The following is a 23,541-nucleotide window of genomic DNA, read 5'->3' on the forward strand; positions in this document are numbered from 1 at the left end:
TCCTTCTTTTGGATGGCAGTGCCAAAAATGGATACCCAAAAGAAAATTTCTTTGGTCAGCTCAGGTCTGACCAGGGAAACTCTAAACATTCTTCCATGTTTCTGAAGCTTTTGTCTTACATATGTCCAGCTATGTCCACATGGTTAACATTCCTTGCTGGAAAATTGCTTAAGCCAACTTCATGCTGGTAAAGAATTGAAGGCAGATTTTTACCTTTCCAGCTGCTCAATAGAATATACTTGATGGTCAAGAGAGACCTCTGCTGGAATCCACTCACCACTACGTGAAAACAAAATATAAACTAGGTTCAATTAATTCTTAAAGGAAATTATTACGATTATGCTTCTAGGTTCAATTAATGCTTAAAGGGAATTTTGAAAAACCTTCTTGAGCATTGATTGAGAAGAGTGGGGTTCAATCTATTTTCCAAAGCACCAGAAGGCAAGACAATAAACAATGGGTGGAAACTAATCAAGGACTGAAGCAACCTAGAATTCCCATAGCTTCGAAGAGTCACTAAATGAATGGTCGTAAATTGAGGAATACCTGTATCTCTGGAGTGGTCCAAGTATCTAAAATGCTCTTAGTGGAGGAAGGCTGATGAAAAAGGCTTTTGATGTTTTTCACTTCAAGCCAAGGTGGCGCAGTGGTTAGAGTGGTTATGGGAGCTTCTGGAGGTTCTGAAGGCCCTGGCTGAATCCCCGCCTCTGGCACCACATCTTCTCCAGCCTCCTCACTGTCTGACTTGAGCGCCAGCTGCACAGGCTGCTGGCTCAGCACCACATCAGCCTCCTTGCTGTCGGAATCAGCTACTAACTGCACAGGCCGCTGGCGGGCCACGACACCCCTGCCCTAGTCCTTCTTTTTACTAGAGATACCCAGTTCCAAAAGAATCATCTTTATCGCTCTTCTCTGACTCTTTCTAGAGCAGAGTTCTCCAACATGGACTCATGGTATGGAGGGAGAGGGGAGGATGGTTCCACACAAGCAGACGGCAAGTGTGCACGATTTGCACCAGTAGCAGGCACACGCACCTGCCACTTCCTTAAATGGAGCATGTGCGCCCACTACTCACAAAGTGAAGATGTGCGTGCACATGCTCGCCAGCCTTCCTGTGGTCCGACTGCAAACCCCTCAGGGCTCAGTAGTGGGCCGCAGCCCACAGGTTGGGGACCCCTAGAGTCTCAACATCTTTTCTTTATCATTGCGACAAAACTGGATGCAGTATTCCAAGTGTGATCTTACCAAGTTAATATGAAGTGGTACTAACACTTCACACTGATCTTGATTCTATCCCTCTGTTAATGCAGCCTAGAACTGCGTTGGCTTACAGGGACACAGTGGCTCAGTGGCTAAGATGCTGAGGTTGTTGATTGAAAGATCGGCAGTTCAGCGGTTCAAATCCCTAGTGCTGCGTAATGGGGTGACTCCTGTTACTTGTCCCAGCTTCTGCCAACCTAGCAGTTCGAAAGCAGGTAAAAAATGCAAGTAGGAAAATAGGGACCACCTTTGGTGGGAAGGTAACAGCGTTCCATGCGCCTTTGGTGTTTAGTCATGCCGGCCACATGACCACAGAGACATCTTCGGACAGCGCTGGCTCTTCGGCTTTGAAATGGAGATGAGCACCGCCCCCTAGAGTCGGGAATGACTAGCACATATGCGCAAAGGGAACCTTTACCTGATGAGTTTCATTAAGTGTTGTACCTTATGATTCTTGATGAATGTATCTTTTATTTTATGTATTTTATGTACACTGAGAGCATATGCACCAAGACAAATTCCTTGTGTGTCCAATCACACTTGGCCAATAAAAATTCTATTCTGTTCTGTTCTGTTCTGTTCTGTTCTGTTCTGTTCTGTTCTGTTCTATTCTATTCTATTCTATTCTATTCTATTCTATTCTATTCTATTCTATTCTATTCTATTCTATTCTATTCTATTCTATTCTATTATTACACACAGGTTACATCTGTTTACTTTAGCTGTTTTGTGGTTTTTTTCCTGCTCAATGATTTTTAGGGTGAAGACTACCAATCAATGGTTAACAATCACCTCTGCAAAACCCAAACCACAATCACAAGGAAATCTCATCAATTGATTATGTTTCACTGCGGCGGCCCAAAACATTTTGGACTTTAAGGCTAGTGGGCAAGCAAAAAGGGATCCAAGATCTCTAGGGAGATGAAGGTTGTCAGAAGGCACAATTTGGGCCTTTTAAAAAAACCTACATTCATACATTTCATTGCATGTAACACATTTCAAACAGGAAGCAGAGTTGCAAAGACAAAAGTTGCCATTCTTTTATTTATCCCCGATGTCAGCTCTCTCTCTCTTTTTTTTTTTTTTTTTTTTGTTGATACAAGACGGGGGCCGCTAAAGAAAGTTACCAACCATTGAGGAAATACATAAAGATACTCACAATAAAAACAACCACCATGCAATTAACAAACGCGGCTTTTGTGTTCTTTTTTTTTTTTCTTCGCCTTCTGCAAACAGCTCCCCCCCTTCCTCCCCCCCGTGGAAAAACTCTTATCCAAGACTCGGCCCTTTTCTTGATCAAGCAGCTAAAAAAAATCTAGTTTTAGCTTTGGATCAAATTCAGCTTCATCAACCCAACAAAATGTAACCGGCTGGCTGGCCGGGTTTTTTTGTTTTGTTTTTTCCTCTGGATTTTTGCACACTCCCTTTGCACACTCAGGTCACAAGCGCCCCCCCCCAATTTCTATAGCTCCTCGGAAGGGACCCCCCCCCCCGGCCGTCCAGCGCGCTCTTTTGTGGCCCTTCTTGCTTTGCGCAGCCAGGAATTCAGCGGCGTTTCGGGCCGCAGAAAAAAGGCACCGAATACAAAACGGTGGTTCGGAACACCGATTCTTTTCCTCCTTTCTCTTCCCGCTCGGCCGGTCCTTCCCTTCCACCCACCCACCCCCCAGCCACCCATCTCCACGCGCGAAGAAAGGGTGTCCGTCCCCGCGCGCCCCGCAGTGGAGAGGAGAAGGACGACCTTCTGGCCGGCGGGGGTTGCGGATGCGCCTTTCCGTGTGCGTGGAAACCCACCCACCCCTTACCCTTCCATCTCGCGTCCCCGGGAAAGAGCGGGAAGGGGAAAGGAGGAGCCGTTGATCTGCGCCCCCACTCCTCCTCTCCAAAAAAAGAAAAGAAAAAAAGGAAGAAAAAAAAAGGAAGAAAGGAAGGAGCCGGGTGAAGGGAGAAGGCATCCAAGGTTGCCGCGTAGTAGCCGAGAAAGCGTCGGGAAGAGAAGGGGGTTTCCCCCGTCTCTCTCCCACCCACCGACCCCCTCACTCCCTCTTTGCTGCAGCGCCGGCGAGATCCAGGATGGGCGAAGCCTCGTAGGAGAGAGAAGCGCAGCGTAGCGCAGCGCAGGCGGAGACATTTCTTCGGGCAACCTTGTTCTCAAGCCAGGGCTGGGGGAGGGGATCCCCGCCTGGAAACCTCCTCTCCCCCTTTCCCCCCCTCCACATACACACATACTCCGCTCCTTTTGCATCAGCCCCCTCCCACTCCTTGCCTTGGCCGGGACCCCCCTCAAAGCGGCTTCATCGTTTTGGGTAGGTGGGTGAGTGGGGGGCAGACTGCTAGTTGCCCAGCCCAGGGCCTTCGCTTTCCCCCTTTTGCACGCGCGCACACACACGTATACACACACACACACACACACACACAGACACAAGCGGACGCAGGCACCCTCGCTCGCTCTCACTCACTCACTGACACACACACACACGGACGTAGTCTCTCTCTCTCTCTCCTTTCCATCTCTTCCTCTCTCTTTCTTTCCATCCCTCCTTCTTTCTTTCTCAGCTCCCCTCTTCTTCCCCTGCTGCTCCTCCTCTTCTTCTTCCATCACCGCCGCCGCCTCTTCCTCCTCCTCCTCCTCCTCCTGCCGCCACCGCCGCTCCGCCCGAGGCCTTTCCCTTCCCTCCGGAACCGATTCGCCTTCCTCCCCCCCCCCGGTGGCGGGAGGAGAGGGAGGGGCAGGCAAACGCTCGCTCGCATCTTCCACCCTCCCCCCTCCGGCCTGTCTCTCTCTCTCTCTCTCTCTCTCTCTCTCTATCTCTCTCTCTACCTCCCCCCCATCTCTCCCTCTCCCTCTCCCCCCCACCTCCTCAACCTTGGCTCGGCGGATCGGGGGCAAGGCCTGGGAGCGGTGCTGGGGGTGGCCTCGGACGCAGAGACGGGGCGGGCAAAGCTGGACTCGGACCCGATGGCTCGTCCCAGGCCCCGTGAATACAAAGCCGGGGATCTGGTCTTCGCCAAAATGAAAGGCTACCCGCATTGGCCGGCCCGGGTGAGTACCAAGCAGGAAAGGATGGGGTGGGGGGGGGAAGATGGGGCGCCTTGGAAGGGGAAAAAAAGGGGGGGGAGGGGGTCCTGGGCCTGGGGAAGAACTGAACGCCGGCCTTTTCTCCTCTTCCCCCCCCCACCCCCAAGCCAGGCCCATCCCTTCCCCACCCACCCCCCTCCCTCCCTCCCTCCCTGTTGGCGCAAAGGGTTGTCTGCCTGTTTAGCCTTTCCGCTCCCCCTCTTGATGATGGAGCCTTTGTGTTGGCAACGCGAGGATAGATGGAGGGCGAGAAAGACACGCATACACACAAAAGAAGAGAAGCCCGCCTCCATCCATCCTTCCATTCTTTCTCTCTGAATTTAACAACCCCCCCTTTTTAAAATGGGATCATTTGGCAACGGAGAAGGGGGGGCGATGGATGGGTGGGTGGGTGGGTTTCCCGGTTCTTTCTCCCAATGGGATCCCCCCCTTTCCCCCATCCAGGCACAAACACGCACACACACACACCCCTTTCTTCCTCTGGATGGTTTGGTTCCCAGGGTCTTTCAAAGCAGCCCTGGGTCCTTGGAATTGGGGAGGGGGGCTGGAGAGGAGGAGAAGAAGAAGGGGGTTGGTGGTGGGCGCGGAGGGATTGTCGTTAAAACGGCTGCAGAAGAGAGAAAAGCCGGTGGGCTGGTCAGCCTGATCATGATGCCAGGTTTATTGTCATCACCGTCACACACATACACACACGCCTTAAATTCCCTGCTGAAAGCCGCCCTCCGCCTCGCCCCCTTCCTGGTTGCTGTTTGCGCGAGAGCGGGAGAGATGGAGGAGGGGAAGAAAAATCCGTATTTTTCACCCCCCTTCCTCATAGCCAGAAGTGCTGAGCCTCTTCTGGAAGGCCTGCCTGGTTTGGAGAGAGGCTGCCCTAGAGATCCATTCTAAGGCTTGTGAAGAAGCCAGATAGATCTCTGGGGGTGCAGAAGCTTTCCTGGGCCTGTTTTTTTTTTTTTTTTAGCTCCTTGGCCTAAATCTTGGATGTTTTGAGGTTGGAAATGGATGCCCCTACCTCCGAAACGGGCAGAAGAGAAGCAGTGTGAGTGGTGGATGGGCCTTGGCAAGGTTTTGAGGCCAAGAGGCCTAGTTGATGCCTTAGATTGGATGGTGGTTGCCTTACACTGGTAGTCCTCAAGTTACGGCCACCATGGAGCTGGAGATTTGCCATGAGACGCTGGTGAATTTCATTTTGTTAGATAGGGCCCAGGGTTCGAGTCTTAACAAGGAAGAGGAGGTTGTTTGTATTTGTTTTGGGAAACTAAAACAACCTGGAAGGCAAATGGAAGCATTGCTGTTCTTCAGAATTAGGGCTTACAAAGAACAGTAGAGATAGTCCTTGACTTATGACCACAATGGAGCCCAGAATTGATGTTGCCGATGGAGACGTTTGTTAAGTGAGTTTTGCTCCATTTTTTACGACCTTGCTTGCCGCAGGGTGTTCGGCGAATCGCTGCCGTTGTTAAGTCAGTAACTTGGTTGTTAAGAGAATCTGGCTTCTCTATGGACGTTGTTCGTCAGAAGGTCACAAAAGGGGGGTCACATGACCTCGGGACACTGCAACCGTCATAAATAGGGAGTCAGAATGTCTGAATGTTGATCATGTGGCCATAGAGCAGGGGTGAAATGCTACCGGTTTGGACCGGTTCGCCTGAACCGGTAGCAATGGTGGTGGGTGGTTCGGAGAACCGGTAGCGACGGCACCACGAGACTCCATCCACCCACCCGGTCATCGTTACTTCCTGGTTTTAACCAGGAAGTAACCTGTTTTTTACCCTCTGCGCATGAGCAGAAGGGTTTGCACATGCGCAGAGGGTCCCCATGTGTGCATGCACTTCCGAACCGGTAGGGAAGGTAAGTAGATTTCACCCCTGCCATAGAGGATGCCGCAATGGTCATAAGCGTGAAAAAACAGGCCAGATGGCTTTTTTTCCCAGCGTCGTTATAACTTCGGGTCACTAAATGAACTGTTTTAAGTCGAGGACTGCCTGTACTGGATGTACAAGATGTGAGAAAGTAGGGTCATAAAATGCATTTGATTGAAGCCAATCAGGTGTTGAGAAGGGTGCATTAAATTCCCTTCCCCTTGCTTCTGACATGCATGAACTTTTGAAGATAATTTGAACCCCAGACACTGAGCTTGGGATCTGTGCATCTGGGCTTCTGTATCTGCAGTGCCAATACAGGTAGTTCTCGACTTAACAACCATTCATTTAGTGTCCGTTACAACAGCACTAGAAAAATGGACTTCGGACTGTTCCTCGCACATACAATGGTCACAGTATTCCCCACCACCACCAATGTTTAAAATGTGAGTGCTTGGCAACCAGCATTTATTTAAAACAGTGGCCACCTCTCTGTGTCACCCGATGACCACTTACAGGCTTCCCAGTGAGGTTCTGACAAGCAAAGTCAATAAGGAAAGCCAGATTTGTTTAAGGATTGCATGATTCATTAAACTGTGGGGATTCACTTAACAACCATGGTTTTAAGAGAAAAAGGTCACGGGATGGGATATAACTCACATAATAACCCCCTCCCCTGCTTAGCAATGGAAATTCTCGCCCCAGTTGCGGTTGGTCATACGTCAAGAAAGGACCACCTGTATTCCTTTTGCTTGCAACTGAAAGCAGGTGGAACTTAGCAAACATCCTTCTGCTGCAGAGGCCTCCTGAGGTGGTCATGTTTGGAAGGCTTTCTGGTAGGGAAACCTTGGCGGTTGTAGACACACGAGAGGTTCCCTCTTCTCTAAGACTGTGGCTTTGTGGCAGAGAATCCTGGGTGGTTGTAGGCACAGGAGAGGTTCCCTCTTCACTAAGACTGTGGCTTTGTGGTAGAGAATCCTTGGCGGTTGTAGGTACAAGAGAAGGTCCCTCTTCTCTAAGAGTGTGGCTTTGTGGTAGAGAATCCTTGGTGGTTGTAGGTACAAGAGAAGGTCCCTTTTCTCTGTGGCTTTGTGGTAGAGAATCCTTGGTGGTTGTAGGCACAAGAGAAGATCCCTCTTCTCTAAGACTGTGGCTTTGTGGTAGAGAATCCTTGGTGGTTGTAGGTACAAGAGAAGGTCCCTCTCCTCTAAGTGGGTGGCTTTGTGGTAGAGAATACTTGGCGGTTGTAGGCACAAGAGAAGGTCCCTCTTCTCTAAGACTGTGGCTTTGTGGTAGAGAATCCTTGGTGGTTGTAGGTACAAGAGAAGGTCCCTCTCCTCTAAGTGGGTGGCTTTGTGGTAGAGAATACTTGGTGGTTGTAGGCACAAGAGAAGGTCCCTCTTCTCTAAGAGTGTGGCTTTGTGGTAGAGAATACTTGGCGGTTGTAGGCACAAGAGAAGGTCCCTCTTCTCTAAGACTGTGGCTTTGTGGTAGAGAATCCTTGGTGGTTGTAGGCACAAGAGAAGATCCCTCTTCTCTAAGACTGTGGCTTTGTGGTATAAAATCCTTCGTGGTTGTAGGCACAAGAGAAGGTCCCTCTTCTCTAAGACTGTGGCTTTGTGGTAGAGAATCCTTGGTGGTTGTAGGCAAAAGAGAAGGTCCCTCTTCTCTAAGACTGTGGCTTTGTGGTAGAGAATCCTTGGTGGTTGTAGGTACAAGAGAAGGTCCCTCTCCTCTAAGTGGGTGGCTTTGTGGTAGAGAATCCTTGGCGGTTGTAGACACACGAGAGGTTCCCTCTTCTCTAAGACTGTGGCTTTGTGATAGAGAATCCTGGGTGGTTGTAGGCACAGGAGAGGTTCCCTCTTCACTAAGACTGTGGCTTTGTGGTAGAGAATCCTTGGCGGTTGTAGGTACAAGAGACGGTCCCTCTTCTCTAAGAGTGTGGCTTTGTGATAGAGAATCCTGGGTGGTTGTAGGTACAATAGAAGGTCCCTCTTCTCTAAGAGTGTGGCTTTGTGGTAGAGAATACTTGGCGGTTGTAGGCACAAGAGAAGGTCCCTCTTCTCTAAGACTGTGGCTTTGTGATAGAGAATCCTGGGTGGTTGTAGGTACAATAGAAGGTCCCTCTTCTCTAAGAGTGTGGCTTTGTGGTAAAGAATCCTTGGTGGTTGTCAGCACAAGAGAAGGTCCCTTATCTCTTAAGAGTGTGGCCAATTCGAACAGGCCATTGAAGAACAGCAAAAGTGCTTATCTGAGCTTTAGTTGTGGAAGAAAACAATGGGTCATTGCACATTTAGATTTATATAGTTGATCTTCATAGACCCACAACTACGAGATTTGCAGATTTGTCTTTGGTTACTGTATAAAAATCTAGAGTAATATCTGCATACGTTGGAGACCAGTTTTGTTTTTCCCAAAGTTCTGCGACACCTAATAATTGCTGTTGTGCTGGATCCCATAATATAAGAAATAAATGTTAATAACAATAACACATCTTCCCCTCCCCTCCAGCTCTTGGAGGGGAGGGGGAGATGTGAATAGCGAAGGTATCCACTTAACATGGCTTTATTGATGTGGCAAGGTTTCTGTCTGTTGGAGGTAGGACAATTTTTTTGACTTTGGAGGAGAATATACGGCATATCCAGAAGATATCTAGATCGGTAGTGAAGGTCTTCAACTTTTGTGTTGAACAGTGAAAAATGTGAAGGTAAAGCACAACAACAGATGTTCCCTAAGACACATGGTTGCTTTGAGGAAAGACCACCAACCTGTGTAGAACATGCTCCAAGGCCCTTCTTCAACTCCAAGCCTTCTCTATTGAAAGGATCCACTTTGGGCTGGATTCTGTAGGAAAGATCTCGCTCTACCTTGAAATATTGGAGTGATGTTGCTAGAGAGAGCAGTATAGTCAAAACAATTGGACATAATATAAGATAGTGTCCTGTATTCTCTTAGTTCAGGAGTCAGCAACCATACACTCTCAAAGAGCCATTTGGACCAGTTTCACACAGAAAAGAAAACACCGGGAGCCACAAAACCCTTCCTGTGCTGACTATTTCCTGAGCGACCAGAAAACTAGCATATGTAGTTGAAATTAAGTGTTCTGTTTTCTTGTGAAACTTTTCTTTTCTTGGATTTATCCATGGTTGGCCTACCAGGAGTCTCAAATCGCGTGCCCGCGGGTGTCACACATTGGTGGTTGTGATGCATATTTTGAGCGACAGGGAGCCGCAGCAGAGGGATGAAAGAGCCACAAATGGCTCCAGAGCCACGAGTTGCTGACTCCTGTCTTAGTTACTTTCAACCGCATGCAGTTAGGGATGGATGGATCGAAGTTGGGTTCAATACCAGATCTTGTAACATCCTCAGCATAGCAGAAGACACGTAGACTTTGGTTATCGTGGGTTGAACAGAATTCCAAATGCAATTATTTATTACTTGCTTTCTCCAACCTGATGCTTCCAAGGATGTTTACATAGCAACTAAAATTCCCTCCAGGGTTGACTGTTGTATCTCCACACCTTTAAAGGAAAAAAAACGGGTTGGAAAGTTGACTTCACAAGCCTGTATTTCATAGTTATGGAAGGCTTCTGAGATCCTAGTGAGGTGTGGTTTTGGAATCAGTTGGAACTATCACAGGTTTGACTTTAAATTAAATGCAAAGCCTTTATTGTCATTGTACATCATGTAAACAATGAAATTGGTTAAAAGGTTCCCTCCTCCAAAAAAATGACAGTTCCAGGACTGTCCTTAATATACAAGCAATTGCCATCCATCAGATGTCCTTAGAAAAGTATTTTGTCCAATTTTTCCTAACTTGGTCCCTTTCAGAAGTTTGGTTTGCACTTCCAAGAACATCCAGCCCCTCGTATAGGTAAAGGTAAAGGTTTCCCTCGCACATATGTGCTAGTCGTTCCTGACACTAGGGGTGGCGGTGCTCATCTCCGTTTCAAAGCCGAAAAGCCAGCCCTGTCTGAAGACGTCTCCATGGTCATGTGGTGGGCATGACTAAACGGCAAAGGTGCACGGAACGTTGTTACCTTCCCACCAAAGATGGTCCCTATTTTTCTACTTGCATTTTTTACGTGCTTTCGAACTGCTAGGTTGGCAGAAGCTGGGACAAAGAACGGGAGCTCACCCCGTTATGCGGCACTAGGGTTTCGAACTGCTGAACTGCCGACCTTTTGATCGACAAGCTCAGCATCTTAGCCACTGAGCCACCGCGTCCCCCTTTATCTGTAAGCAAATGCATAAAACAACCCAGGTGTCAGCAAAAAAAAAAAAAAAAAAAGGATTGGCAGAACTTTGCAAAAATTGTCTTATTTTAACCTTGATCAAATAAACCAACTTTATATTTCTTCTTTCTTTTCGTTCTAACGGCCTTAATCTTTAACTCAATCAAATATTGTCACAGGGTTTGAATTTTTTACGGGCTTTCGAACTGCTAAGTTGGCAGAAGCTGGGCAAAGAACGGGAGTTCACCCCGTTACGCGGCACTAAAGATTCGAACTGCTGAACTGCCCCCCTTTCGATCGACAAGCTCAGCATCTTAGCTACTGAGCCAGCCCTGTAATCTGTTTTTATCTCTGTGTTACCTGGTTACTATGTCTGATGTCAGCAAAAGTACGAGCCATTGAATATCCTGGAGAAAGAACCTTGATACCATTCTTTCCCATAACGAAGACTACAATAGTGCATGTGTTTTAAACCTTTCTGTTTTTATCCTATTCCTGTGTTGAAACTATCAAGAAATGCGGGAGGGAGTATCAGGATAGCATGCAGCATATGTATAATGGGGGCAGGGCTTCCGTTTTGTGGGCATCGCTATCATCTAAAGACCTTTGTGGCATAGAGCAGCGGTCACCAACCCGTGGTCCGTGGACCACTGGTGGTCCGTTAGAAAATTTTGGTGGTCCATAGAAAAATTATTTGCCTTTTTTATGTTGCACTAAATCAGGGGTCTTCAAACTACGGACCCTGGGACGGATACGTGCAATGAACGTTTGTGTTGCTGCAGAGAGTCTCCCCCTTCTGGGCCTTTTTCTGTGGGTCGGAGTGGGGGAGAAATTCTGACTCGGGGTCTGCTTCAGCCTCCTGGTGCGGGGCTTTGGGCGAAGGCTGGAGGGAAGCACTGCTGGTGGCAAAGAGCCGGAGGGCGTTGTTCCAGTGGGACTGTATCATGGCCTGGAACTGGCTGACCATTTCAGCCTGCTGAGCCTCCAGGCGCCGGTACCTGGCCTTGCACTCCCGCAGGTCTTCCCTCTGCTTGGAAAGCCTATGCTTGTAGTCCTCAGTGAGGTGCTTCTACTGAGCCTCCTTCTCGATCAGATCCAATTTGGACTGAGCTGTTTTGCCAACTGTTTCTCATGGTGGCTGCTTAGCTCCAACAACTGCTTCCTGTTGGGACCCTAAGGAGCCCGGGCAGACAGGCAAGGAGTGGCTGGGAGGGGGGAGGGTACAGGCCGTCAAGGCACCCCTCAATGTGAGTGACATCAAGTTGGCCCAGTCACATGACCACCTAGCCACGCCCACCCAGCTGGTCATTAGGCAGATCATATTAGTGGTCTGCGGGATTTAAAATTATGAATTTAGTGGTCCCTGAGGTCCGAAAGGTTGGTGACCCCTGGCATAGAGCAAGAGTCTCTAAACTTGGCAACTTTAAGACTGGTGGACTTCAACTCCCAGAATTGCCCAGCCGGCCATGCTGACTAGGGAATTTTGGGAGTTGACGTCCACAAGTCATAAAAGTTGCCAAGTGTGGAGAGCCTCCTATGGAGTCTGGTTATTTGAGGGATCTCGTGTCTCCCATAATATCTGTTTTGGATTTGGTCCAGTAGGGTTGGCCTACTTGAAGTTCCTTCAATTAAATGATATTTATTGAGACCCTGGAATGATAGTTTTCCTATAGCAATGCCTGCCCCGTAGAATGAGGTGCCCCCTGAGACACCCATCCTACTAGTGTTTCAAAAGTGCTGGAAAACCTGGCTCTACTCCTGGGGTTTTAACAAGTGTGAGTAAAGCACCTTGGGATTCTTTTATTTTCCCCATTCCACTCTAGTTTTTATCATCTTGCTATCTTTATTCCTTATTTAAGATCTGATTGTATCTTTTTAAAACATCGTTGACTTGTGAGCTAGCCAGAGTTGTTGGAAGTTGGGTGAACCTACAAGTTTAATAATAAATACATCTTCATTATATATATATTTTTACACACCTCATCATCCTGTTCTCCTGCCAGAGTAAATGATTTGATATGCTTTAAAGATACCTCTTCAGGGGTGGGTTCTACTTACCTTTTCTACCGGTTCGCAACGGGACCGCGTGCGTGCACTTCTGCACATGTGCAGGAGCTTCCTGATGACATCCGGGCCAGTGGGCGGAGCCTCCCGCTGGTTTTACTACCGGTTCTTGCGAACCGGTCTGAACCGGGGGCAACCCACCACTTGCCTCTGTATTCTAGTTGCTAAGGAGGGTTGTTGCATTTGTTTATCCCTGTTTGTAAACCTCTCTTAGAAATGTAGTAACAAACCTTTTGGGGCTTCTCTTTAAGTTCTCAGTGTGATAAAAGTCCATGATGTTAAATTTCAAGCCTTAGCTCAGCTCAGCTGGAAATTTGTTCTTTGGCTTTAGATCAGCTCATCTCTTCCAAGTATTGGCTTCCCAATTTATACGTGGATTTCTTTCATTTATTTTTTGTGGCTGCCAAAGAGACTGAGTTAAGGTTCTGTTTAAAAATTGTCTTTGGTTTAAAAGATACAATTGTAAGTGGGGGGGGGTGGAAGGAGAAAGAAGAAAAACGATGCATTTCAAACAGTCGCAGCGTTCTTATAATGATGAATCGGGAAGAAACAATTCAGAGGAGAAAGAACATGACAGAGGTGGACTTCAAGCCAAACCAAGGTTGCCAGGAATCAAACCACAATAGAGAGACACAGTTTGACCTTCTAGCCTCAGCCCTACCCAGGTCCAAGGACGGTAAACTGGAATAAATTGAAAGCAGATCCTTTTATAAGCCACTTTGTGCCCCTGGAGAAAAGATGTGATATAAATTACTTTCTCATATGAAGGAGGAACCTTGACTGATGCTATTCATTGTGTTCAACTAGAGAAGGTTATTACAAAGATATTGGAGCTTGTTCTTTGAAAAATTCTATGAGAATTTCTTTTTTCTTTTTTTATTTTGAAGTTTACAACCATTTATTTAGAAACTGTTTGAAGTTACAATGTGTTCTGACCTTGGCTTTCTTAGAAATTAAACAGCACAACCTTAGTCCCGGCAAACCTCTTTAATTCATTCGGCTGTAAATTACTTTCATTTACAGTCCGCAAGGCTTGATAAACAGTCTTTCAGAGGAAGGTTATCAACACCCACCTATCTCACGTGGAACGCTGCCAAAGAGCTAATTTCCAGATGCAGGGCAAGGCCAAACTTGGCACAGAGTCACAAACAGAATTTTCAAATCTTGAATCAGCCAGGGGAACTAATTGCTTCCTGCAAAAGCTCACGTCCCGTTCGCTTCTCTTTTATGTCTTATGGGAGGGGCCTATCATCTCCAAGCTTTACTCCCAAGTCGACCCTGTTTCCTTAATTGTTCCTGTCTCCTGGCAGCTCTGCACATGAGAATTTGAATATGAGAATATGAGAATTTCTTTTGAAACGGCTGCCCATCGTTGAGAATGTGGATGGTTTCATGCCCATCTGGAGGGCAAAGATTGGCAAAGCCTTCTTTGATGTTCACCCTTGACTTAACCTTTCATTTAGTGATGGTTCAAAGTTACACTGGCACTGATAAAGGTGACTTGTCATTGTTTTTCACACTTAACTGAATTATATCCCTTTGAACTATTGACTATTAACTCAGTCTAATTCTGCAATTGAGTGGACTTTGATCTATAAGCTTGATCATAATTCCGCTGGCAGTGATGGAACAAAACTAATGTGTCTTCACAGATGGAAGAGTTTTCATACTTATTTCTTTTAAAATTGCAGCTGAATGGGCAAAGCTACTTTGATATTCCGAACCAACTTATCTGTCAAGCCAAATGATCATCTGTAATAACAGCTTTTGTTTTGGGGTTTTGCCTGTGCCTTTCCTGTCCAAACCTTTTAAACAAACCTACAGCAACTCAAATGTTCTCTCTTCGCTGCGTTTCAAATATGAAAATTGCTTTTTTATTTTTTTTTCCCCCGTGGCAATAATTGCTGCCTGGCAATCTGGTGCCCTTCAGTTTTATGGGATAAGAGCTTCCACAAATCTTAACCACAAACAAACCATCTTGAGTTGGATGACATGGAAATTGAAGTCTAGAACATCTGGAACAATCGTGACCTTAGATTTCAGAACAATGAGATTCCAGATCCTATCCAATACATTGACTCTTAAAAACACACGGAGATGTTTCCATGTGTTTTTAAGAATCAGCGTATTGGATAGGATTGTGAATACTGGTGTGAACTCACCCTAATTTTGAAAGGCTCTCTGGCAGATTGGCAAGCAAATAAAAATCCATTCATCATATACAGCACAGCCATCATCCAGCAGAAGAGGGTTTAGTTTTATCAGCTGTAACAAATTGTGATTTTATGCAAACATATTCCCCTTAATCTTTATGTATAGCAAATTGGAACATCAGTTCTTTGTTTATACAAGGCCACCAGTAGAAGCAATATTAAAAACATGGTGGTACAGATATTAGTGTTAGATCCTTTTTCCGAAGATATTTATTGTTAGGGGGTAAGATGGGGAGATTTTAGACTGCCTTTCTGAAGCACAGGGCCATAGTCGGGTGTCCTACCATCACGAGTGATAGAGAACAAGTTGTATCTTCTTCCATCTCACGTTTTTAGATATTTGAAGCCTATGATCATAAGAGTTGTATTTTCTCAAGGTTAAACATATTGATTTTGTCTGATCACTCCTAGTTGATTTTTAGTCCTGTGGTCCTTTTTGAACTCTTAACTCGGTAGGATGAGTAGGCAAGGAAAGGAGAACGTTAACATTTGGTGTGACTTAGAAATCTTCAGGGTTAATTGTATCTTCCAAGAGAGGCAGGTTGTAAGGGGCACAACTGGAACATGGAATTGTGACTCTTCGCTGGGCTGCCTGAGTAACAAATTGGAAGAGAAACTCGGGTAGCCAGGATTAGGTGTGTGTTTCTGGTTATTTTTCTATCCTTTCCCTCCAGAGTTTCAGAACTCAACCAGTAACTTTGACCTCATGGAAAATGCAAGCTGTTTTGGCTACCATCGAGATTTTTTGCAAAGAACAAGACGTTGGTTTCATCCTTCCTTGTCTTGGTATGTCATCATGAATCCACATCACCCGTGTATTTTACAGAAGGATGTGTAGATAGTCATTGGGAGCACATTAAATGGACTATAACCAGTGGTGGGACTCAGCTGGTTCGGGAAAACCGGTAGTTCAATTGCTGACTGTCCCCACCTTTCCTGCCCCGCTCTTTCCATGGGGAATCCCCATGCGTCCCATTTTGGCTCCCAGGTAACTGCAGGGAGGCCTCTTCGGCCCAAGATGGGGTGCGGGATGGCACCCCACTGCCCGTTTTCGCTCCCAGGAGGCTTCCTAGGCCCGTTTTTGCTTCCCAGGAGGCTTCAGGGAGGCCGCCTGGGCCCAAAACGGGATGTGGGGGGTGTGGCACAGCCTCCCGTGGCCTGTTTTTGCTCCCAGGGGGGTGCAGGAGGCTGAGAGCTGCCTGTCACACCCCCTGGCCATGCCCACCATGTCCATGCCCACCCAGCCGGTCACTAGAGCAGAGAACCAGTTGTTAAATTATTTGAATCCAGGGGTGAAATGCTCCCGGTTCGGACCGGATTGCCCGATCCGGTAGCGATGGAGGCGGGTGGTTAGGAGAACAGGTAGCAAAAATCCCTGCCCCCCCTCCCCCAATTGCCCAGCTGAGCCGTGCAATCATCAGAAGCTTTTTTTTTAATTTTTAAAAGCATTTTTTCTACAACCTCTTTGGCTGAAGAGGTTATAGAAAAAAATGTTTTTAAAAGGAAAAAAAGCCTCTGCTGATCAGGCAAGTCAGCTGGGATCGTCAGAGACTTTTTTTAAAAAGTTGATTCAGTAAGTCGTGCATTAACCAAACGGCAAACTAAAGAGTTGAGTGCTTTGTTCCTACCACGGCTGTAATAGCTTAGGTATGATTTCTGTCCCATTTTGGTCTGTGCTGTTTAATGGGTTTTTTTCGGAATTTTACCAGTAGGAATATGCCTTCTTCTCTTTTCTGAAGCAAAGCGGTTACTTACGTTTGCTCCAATTTGTAGGGCAGAAGTTCAGAGCAACTGCTTAAACACACAAAGGGAAGAGCAATCTTGAAAAGCCTTTTCTGGACCAAAGCCCAGAAAACAACTGGTTAGAAATCTTGGAAATTGTTCTCTCCTGACCTTATAGAAGTACTTCTAAAGGAGCCTGATGACTTCCACATATTTTGGACATTGGTCTCTTGCTAAAGGCTAAGACTATTTTGGGAGCTGATGGGAATTGCATTCCAAACCATCAGATTGCCCAAAATGCATAGTCTTTCCCCCCAAAGACAGAAGAACTAATCTAAACTAATTGAGGAGAGAAGCAACCTAGAACTAAGGAGAAACTTCCTAACAGTGAGAACAATTAATCAGTGGAGTGACTTGCCTCCAGAAGTTGTGGGTGCTCCATCTCTGGAGGATTTCAAGAAGAGATTGGACAACCATTTCTCTGGAATGGTATACGGCCGTGATGGCTAATCCTTTTGCCGTCGTGTGCCGGAAGCAAGGGAAGCGTGGGGGTGTCGTGTGCGCGTGTGCCCATACCCATAATTAAATGCGCCCTGCCCCCCCGTGCATGCGTGCACAATCCCCCGTGCTCCCCCCACTTTTGGCACATGATGGCACGTTGGGCCCGATAGGCCCATTTTTCACCCTCCCCAGGCTCCAAGAAAGCCTCTGGAGGCCGGAAATGGCCTGTTTACTGACTTCCGGTGGGACCAGAAGTCCCGTTTTTCGCCTTCCCCAGCCTCCAGAGCCTTTCTAGGAGCCTGGGGAGGGTGGAAATGAGCCTTCCCCCCCCCCCGGGAGGCCAGAAACAGCCCGTTTGTTTACTTCTGGTGGGCCCAGAAGGCCCGAAAATCAGATGCGCGCACCGGAGCTAAGCTAGGGCAATGCTCGCATGCCCATCGATATGGCTCCATGTGCCACCTTTGGCACGCGTGCCATAGGTGTCAGCACGTCAAGATGCATTTATCCTAGTGCTGACATAAGAAGGAGAACGCAAGTGTCTGCAACGGGACGGTTGCCTTTCACCTACTTATTTTAGCTGGCGATAATGTCCCCTAGGAGATGGATGGGAAGGGGGAAATTCTTTGAATTGGAGCAGTAGATTAGGGGTGAATGATTGGGAAGATGGCCAATGAATGCAGAGGAGTGGGGGAAGGAAGAGGAGGGATTTTGGGTCAGCACGTCAGTGCTGGCTGCATGGAGTCAGTGTAAAAGTTGCCGTGCTAAATAAAATGGAAGTTTGTTTCAAAAAAGACTTTGTTTGAGACGCAATTTATTTGAAGACGGCCTGAAAACCTGAGGTTCGCCATCACAGGTATAGGGTTTCCTGCTTAAACGGGGGGGGGGGGGTTGAACTAAAACAGCGGCCCCGAACCTGGGACTGGTTCCATGGAGAAAGGTTTTTCTCCAGATTGGAGGGGTATAGTTTTGTGTGCCGCCTGCACCATGTGAATGGAACTTCTCTTGTTTGCAACCTATTCTAGTGAATTCGCCTCCTGATTAAAAAAAAAACTTCTCAATCTAATGGCCTTTTCTCTTGGTCTCATGCAAATCAAGAGCAACAAGGCTTGGGATATACATATGCCTTGAAATGGAAAAATGTTGGCAAGGCATCTAATAGTAAGCCACTTAGCAGTGCCGATTGGAATACACGTAAAAGTCTCCAGAAACTAGTACAGCTGAGGAGTTTCAAGGAGAAACATTAGACTGTAAAGCATTCAGAGTCAAATCAAGTGGGAAGTGAGATAGAATTTTATTTGGTTTTTAAGCTTTGTGTGCCCATATTGCTGGATTTTGTAAAGTTTTGAATGAGTCCGATTTAAGGCAAATAAAAAAAAAAAATCTTGAGATATTGGAAAGACTAATTTCAAAGTTCACTTTCATTGTTGTGAATTGTCAAGAACAACCTACAAAATCTTTGTCAAAACTTCTCCAATTTGGTGACTCTACATTTGCAGGGAATAAAATGGTGAATATCCGTATATAGATAGCAGGGCCATCGCTGGCTTGACAAGACAGAATTTAACAGATTGGGGAGAAAGCTGTGGTAGGCTTCCAGAAATTAGAATTCCAGTGCTGTGAATTCTGGTTTCGTATTTGTTCTTTTTAAAGCTCTCTTTTAAGCTTTTTAAAAATCATTCAGAGAATAAGTACCCGGTGTCCCATCTGAGGTTCTAAAGTGGCAAATTAAGTAGAGACAAAGGTAATATTTCTAATAATGAAGATTATTTGATGCTTCTGTGTCAGGTGCAAAGAATGAGGACCTCATAATACGTTCTAGTTAAGCTGATTGATCACTCATGCCTAGATGCAAGGATCTAAATCAACTAATGGTCAGTCCTAAATTGACTCTAGAGACAGAATTCAAGAGAGATTGGATTTTGTGGGAATGTAATGATTCCAAGCTAATTCCTCTCTTGACTTCTCCTCCCCACCTCGGCTTTGCCTGTCCTCCTACTACATCCTGTGTGTATATCCATCTCCATGTTGACTTCAACATTCACACAAGTTGTTTTTCAAGGTGGATCTTGGCTATGCACATCAAAGAAGAGACTAAAGAGGAAATAGCAACAGCACTTAGACTTATATACCGCTCCACCGTCAGCATATTGCCGCCGACAATCTTAGTCCTCATTTTACTGACCTCGGAAGGATGAAAGGCTAAGTCAACCTTGAGACCCATTAGGATCGAACTCCACACCGTGGGCAGAGTCAATCTGCAATACTGCATTCTAACCACTGTGCGACCACAGCTCCTTCTGTAGAGTTAAGTGAACCACCTTCCCAGGGGTGAAATCCAAATTTTTTTCCTACTGGATATGTGGGTGTGGCTTGGTGGGCATGGCAGGGGAAGGCTATTGCAAAATCTCCATTCCCACCCTACTCCAGGGGAAGGATACTTCAAAATCCCCATTCCCTCCCCACTCCTGGGGGAAGGATATTGCAAAATCTCCATTCCCACCCCACTCTGGGGCCAGCCAGAGGTGGTATTTGCCGGTTCTCCAAAACCTGTTAGAACCTGCTGGATTTCACCCCTGCATCTTACTCAGGAAGAGATCAGAATATAAATTTACTTAAATCAACTCTAATATACCATTGGCCTTTACTGCTGTTCTCTCAGGATTAGTCTGAGGCTTTCAGACCTACACCTGAAGCAGAATATATACTGTGGTTAGCTACTCATCACTCTTTTAAATCATCTAATTAATTGTTCTGTTAGATCCATATAAATAGCTGTATCGCTCCCCAGCTACATTGAGGAAATGCAACTTGTGCTGTAGTCAACCAAAGAGGTGGTTTGTTGTTAGAAGAAAAGATTGTGTCTGTTAACTCTGAAGTTGCAGTAACACAACAGAATGCATATTCTTTACCCTGTTTTTAATGATTCAGCCTCACTGATTAATTGGTTCTAACTAATCACAGTACTTTAGTTGATTAATCTAGCGGACCTGTTTCCTGTCATAGAGAAATATAACAGGAGATTGTGTGAGTAAATGATAAAGAAAGCTACATCAATAAATCTGAGGCCATTTAAGAAATAACTGAGAGTAAGGGTTGCTGGGAATTAACAATCTTATATATTTAGTTATTGATTTTTTTTAAGTACATTTTTTTCTGTTTCAAAATTAAGGACAGTGAATCAAAAGCAAGAAACACCTAAACGTTTATGTAGAATTTTAGATGCGAAACATCTGCTACACATCAACTAGTACTATTAATAATCATTAGTTAAATTTATTGGCCACCCAAGTCCTGCAATAATAATAACTATTACTTAACCATCACTATTGCTTAACGCATTGTAAGCCGCCCTGAGTCTCCGGAGAAGGGCGGCATATAAATCGAACCAATAAATAAGTAAATACTATGAATAATTGTAGCAATAATAACTAGTAAGTGGCCAAACTAGTAGAATTGGAAATCCCAAAACTTACGCCCTAAGGCAGGGTTCAGAAACCTGTGGTTCTTTCACCCCTCTGCTGTGGCTCCCTGTCACTCAAAATATGCGCCACAACCGCAAATGTGCGACACCCACCAGCACACAATTTATTGAGCTTTTCAACCACCAGTAGGCCAACCATGGATAAATCCAAGAAAAAAAATTTCCAGAAGAAAACAGAACATTTAATTCAACTATGTATGCTAGTTTTGTGGCCGCTCAAGAAATAGTCAGGCACGGGAAAGGTTTTGTGGCTCCCGGTGTTTTCTTTTCTGTGGGAAATGGGTCCAAATGGCTCTTTGAGTATTTAAGGTTGCGGAACCCTGTCCTAAAGGCAATTGCAGCTATAATTCCACTTCTGTCCTTTAGTTATAAACTGGAATCTTTTGTGTCTTTGTAAACAACATCACATTAAAAGAGATCGTCTGTATGAAATATTCAGAAAAGGAGAAAAGCCAACCAGGATATAATTGTGCCAAATAGCTGGAAGTTATGTTTTTGTCCCAAAGCAAAGATTCTTGCCACAGTGTTTACCAACTGCTCACCTTCAAATGTTGAAGTGGATCCAGCCTTTAACGGGTTTTGGAGGGAAATACACTGAACAATTGAGTTCTCTTTTGGAGGAATGCATGTCACTGTCAGAACTCTGGCCCATGGGTTCTTAAATTGTAGACTACCCTGTTTCCCCCAAAATAAGACATCCCCCGATAATAAGCCCAATCGGGCTTTTGAGCACATGGCAATAAGGCCAAGCGGTTATTTCAGGGTTCAAAAAAATATAAGACAGGGTCTTATTTTCAGGGAAACACGATATGTATTTATTTTTGGACATTTTCTTTCTTTCTTTTTTTAATTAATTTTTTTTAATATAAACATTCCATCTTCCCTTAAACAGTGTGTCATCTGGGTACAAATATCTCATTGAATAACCATCAAAATTTACAACAGCATTCATTACATTGATATTAATTCTCTGATTTTGCAATTGTGATATTGAACATAATAAACCCATTCCTTTTTCCCTCTTAACATATTTTTTAACAAGAATCTAATAATAATATTAAGCATAATAATCCTAATAATCACAATCAGCATATTGTTTACACGTTTGCAACTTCCATTTTTATTCTCTAACCATTGATAAAATAGTTCCCGTATCGTATAATATTCCATTTGTTCTCTCTCCTTAATTGCAAGTGTTAATCTGTTCATTTCTGCACGTTCTAATATTTTCCCTAATCACCTTCTCATCAGTAGGGATCTCTTCACTTTTCCAATTTTGTGCAAAGGATTTGGACATTTTCAAAGTTGGGCTCAGGATGTTACATTGGTGGTTGGAAAGCGTGAACTCCAGCGAGAAGCACCCTCAAGAGATCAAGATTCACGCAGGCTTGAATGAGTTTTGAAGCTGAGAATTGAAGCTTAGAGCACAGAATCTACCTGTACAGCCTATATTACAAGAACCTTGAAAACCTAACAGCATTTCTTCTTGCTTCCCTATACAAAAGGGAAGCATAGAGAAAGGCTGTCCCCCTTCCTTTCCGCTATACCCGTGATGGCGAACCTATGGCACGCGTGCCAGAGGTGGCACACACAGCCCTCTCTGTGGGCACAAACGCGCATCGCCAGCTGCTCCTAGGACTGAGAGGGGGAAAAAATGACTTATTCAAGGTCACCCAGCTGGCTTTGTGTCTAACATGGGACTAGAATTCCCAGTCTCTAGCCAGATGTCTTCACCACTACACCAAATGGGTTACCATACAGTCTGTATATGCCACTTCTATCATACATGTAGAAAAGCCAAGATAACTCTGAAGACCAATTCCCATTACATGTCATTCCTATGTTCTACGTTATATACCTTTACATTGTATCTTGCTTTATTACCAAGTGATGCTCACCCCCAAAATGCAGTTGACCAAGAGATGGCAGCAAAGGGTAGACACCTTAACTCTCTGTTGCCATCTAGTGGTCATCTGGAAAGTTATCAGCCAAGTAGGGCAGAGGTGTCTCTTGCATATTGCTGCCCACACTGTCTCTTAACTGGCAGGGGTCCCCAAACCCTGGTCCATGGACAAGCACTGGTCCGCGGCATGCCAGCCACTGGGCCATGCAAACAAGCGAAGCCCCATCTGCAAGATGCAGGCACCACGCAAAACCACACCCCCTCTAGTCCACGGAAAAACCTCTCTCGGGAACCAGTCCTTAGCCCCCCCAATATTTGGGGGCCACTGCCTTTGTTTGTTTGTTTGTTTGTTTGTTTGTTTGTTTGTTTGTTTGTCAAACATGTACAAGATAGCAGGTATAAATATGAACAAGGACATGAATGAAGGAAATGAATACAAATATACAGTAGGATAGGGATGGTAGGACAGGGACGGTAGCAGTGGTGGGTTCCTCCTGGTTCAGCCTGGTTCGGCCGAACCGGTAGCAGTGATGATGTGATGTCACCAAACCGGTTCTCTTTGTCCGGGAGCTGGGCCCTCACGTGCACGAAGAGAACCGGTAGTAAAGCCGGTTGGAACCCACCACTGGATGGTAGGCACGCTGGTGCGCTTATGCACGCCCCCTTTACAGACCTCTTAGGAATGGGATAAGATCCACGGTAGATGGTTGAAGCTGTGAGTGTTTGAGGCTGTAACAATGGAGTCAGGTAGAGCATTCCAGGCGTTGACCACTCTGTTGCTGAAATCGTATTTTCTGCAATCGAGTTTGGTGCGGTTTACCTTGAGTTTGTACCAATTGTGTGCCCGTGTATTATTGCGGTTGAAGCTGAAGAAGTCGTTGACGGGTAAGACGTTGTAGCAGACAATTTTGTGCACTATGCTTAGCTTGGACCCCAGGTGGTGCAGTTTCAGATTGTCCAAGGCCAAAATTTTCACCCAGGCTAGAACTAAGTCCTGTCCATGCTAAGGGTTTCATGAACTCCCCTCCCTCCTCAATCCTCCTAATTCTAACACCAATTCTCTTCTTCAGCAGCATGAGATCTATTTCTCCATCGTCTTCAGCCTCTGGTTAGATAAAGGCTATTATTTCCCCAAACAGTGGGAAGGTGGATGTACAAGGGGAGGAGAACCAACAAAGAGAATTTTGCTGCTTGGCGCCAACTCTAGCCTGCTGGTGGGGT

The 23,541-nt window shown here is 45.8% G+C and overlaps 1 protein-coding gene across 2 annotated transcripts in view; it reads left to right on the forward strand.

Moving 5' to 3' along the window:
- The first annotated feature begins 3,063 nt into the window (after nt 1-3,063).
- The window catches only part of HDGFL3 (HDGF like 3), a 39,594-nt gene continuing 19,116 nt past the window's right edge, over nt 3,064-23,541 (forward strand). The window contains exon 1 of one of the 2 annotated variants that reach the window (XM_034434644.3): nt 3,064-4,303. In XM_034434644.3, the coding sequence (XP_034290535.1) occupies nt 4,220-4,303 (84 nt within the window). In that variant the 5' untranslated portion in view covers nt 3,064-4,219. The remainder of the gene's footprint in view (nt 4,304-23,541) is intronic. The other variant, XM_034434645.3, reaches the window with a different exon arrangement.

This window comes from Pantherophis guttatus, chromosome 13, assembly GCF_059756535.1.
Source record: "Pantherophis guttatus breed Tessera chromosome 13, ASM5975653v1, whole genome shotgun sequence".
NCBI classification, from domain to species: domain Eukaryota; kingdom Metazoa; phylum Chordata; class Lepidosauria; order Squamata; family Colubridae; genus Pantherophis; species Pantherophis guttatus.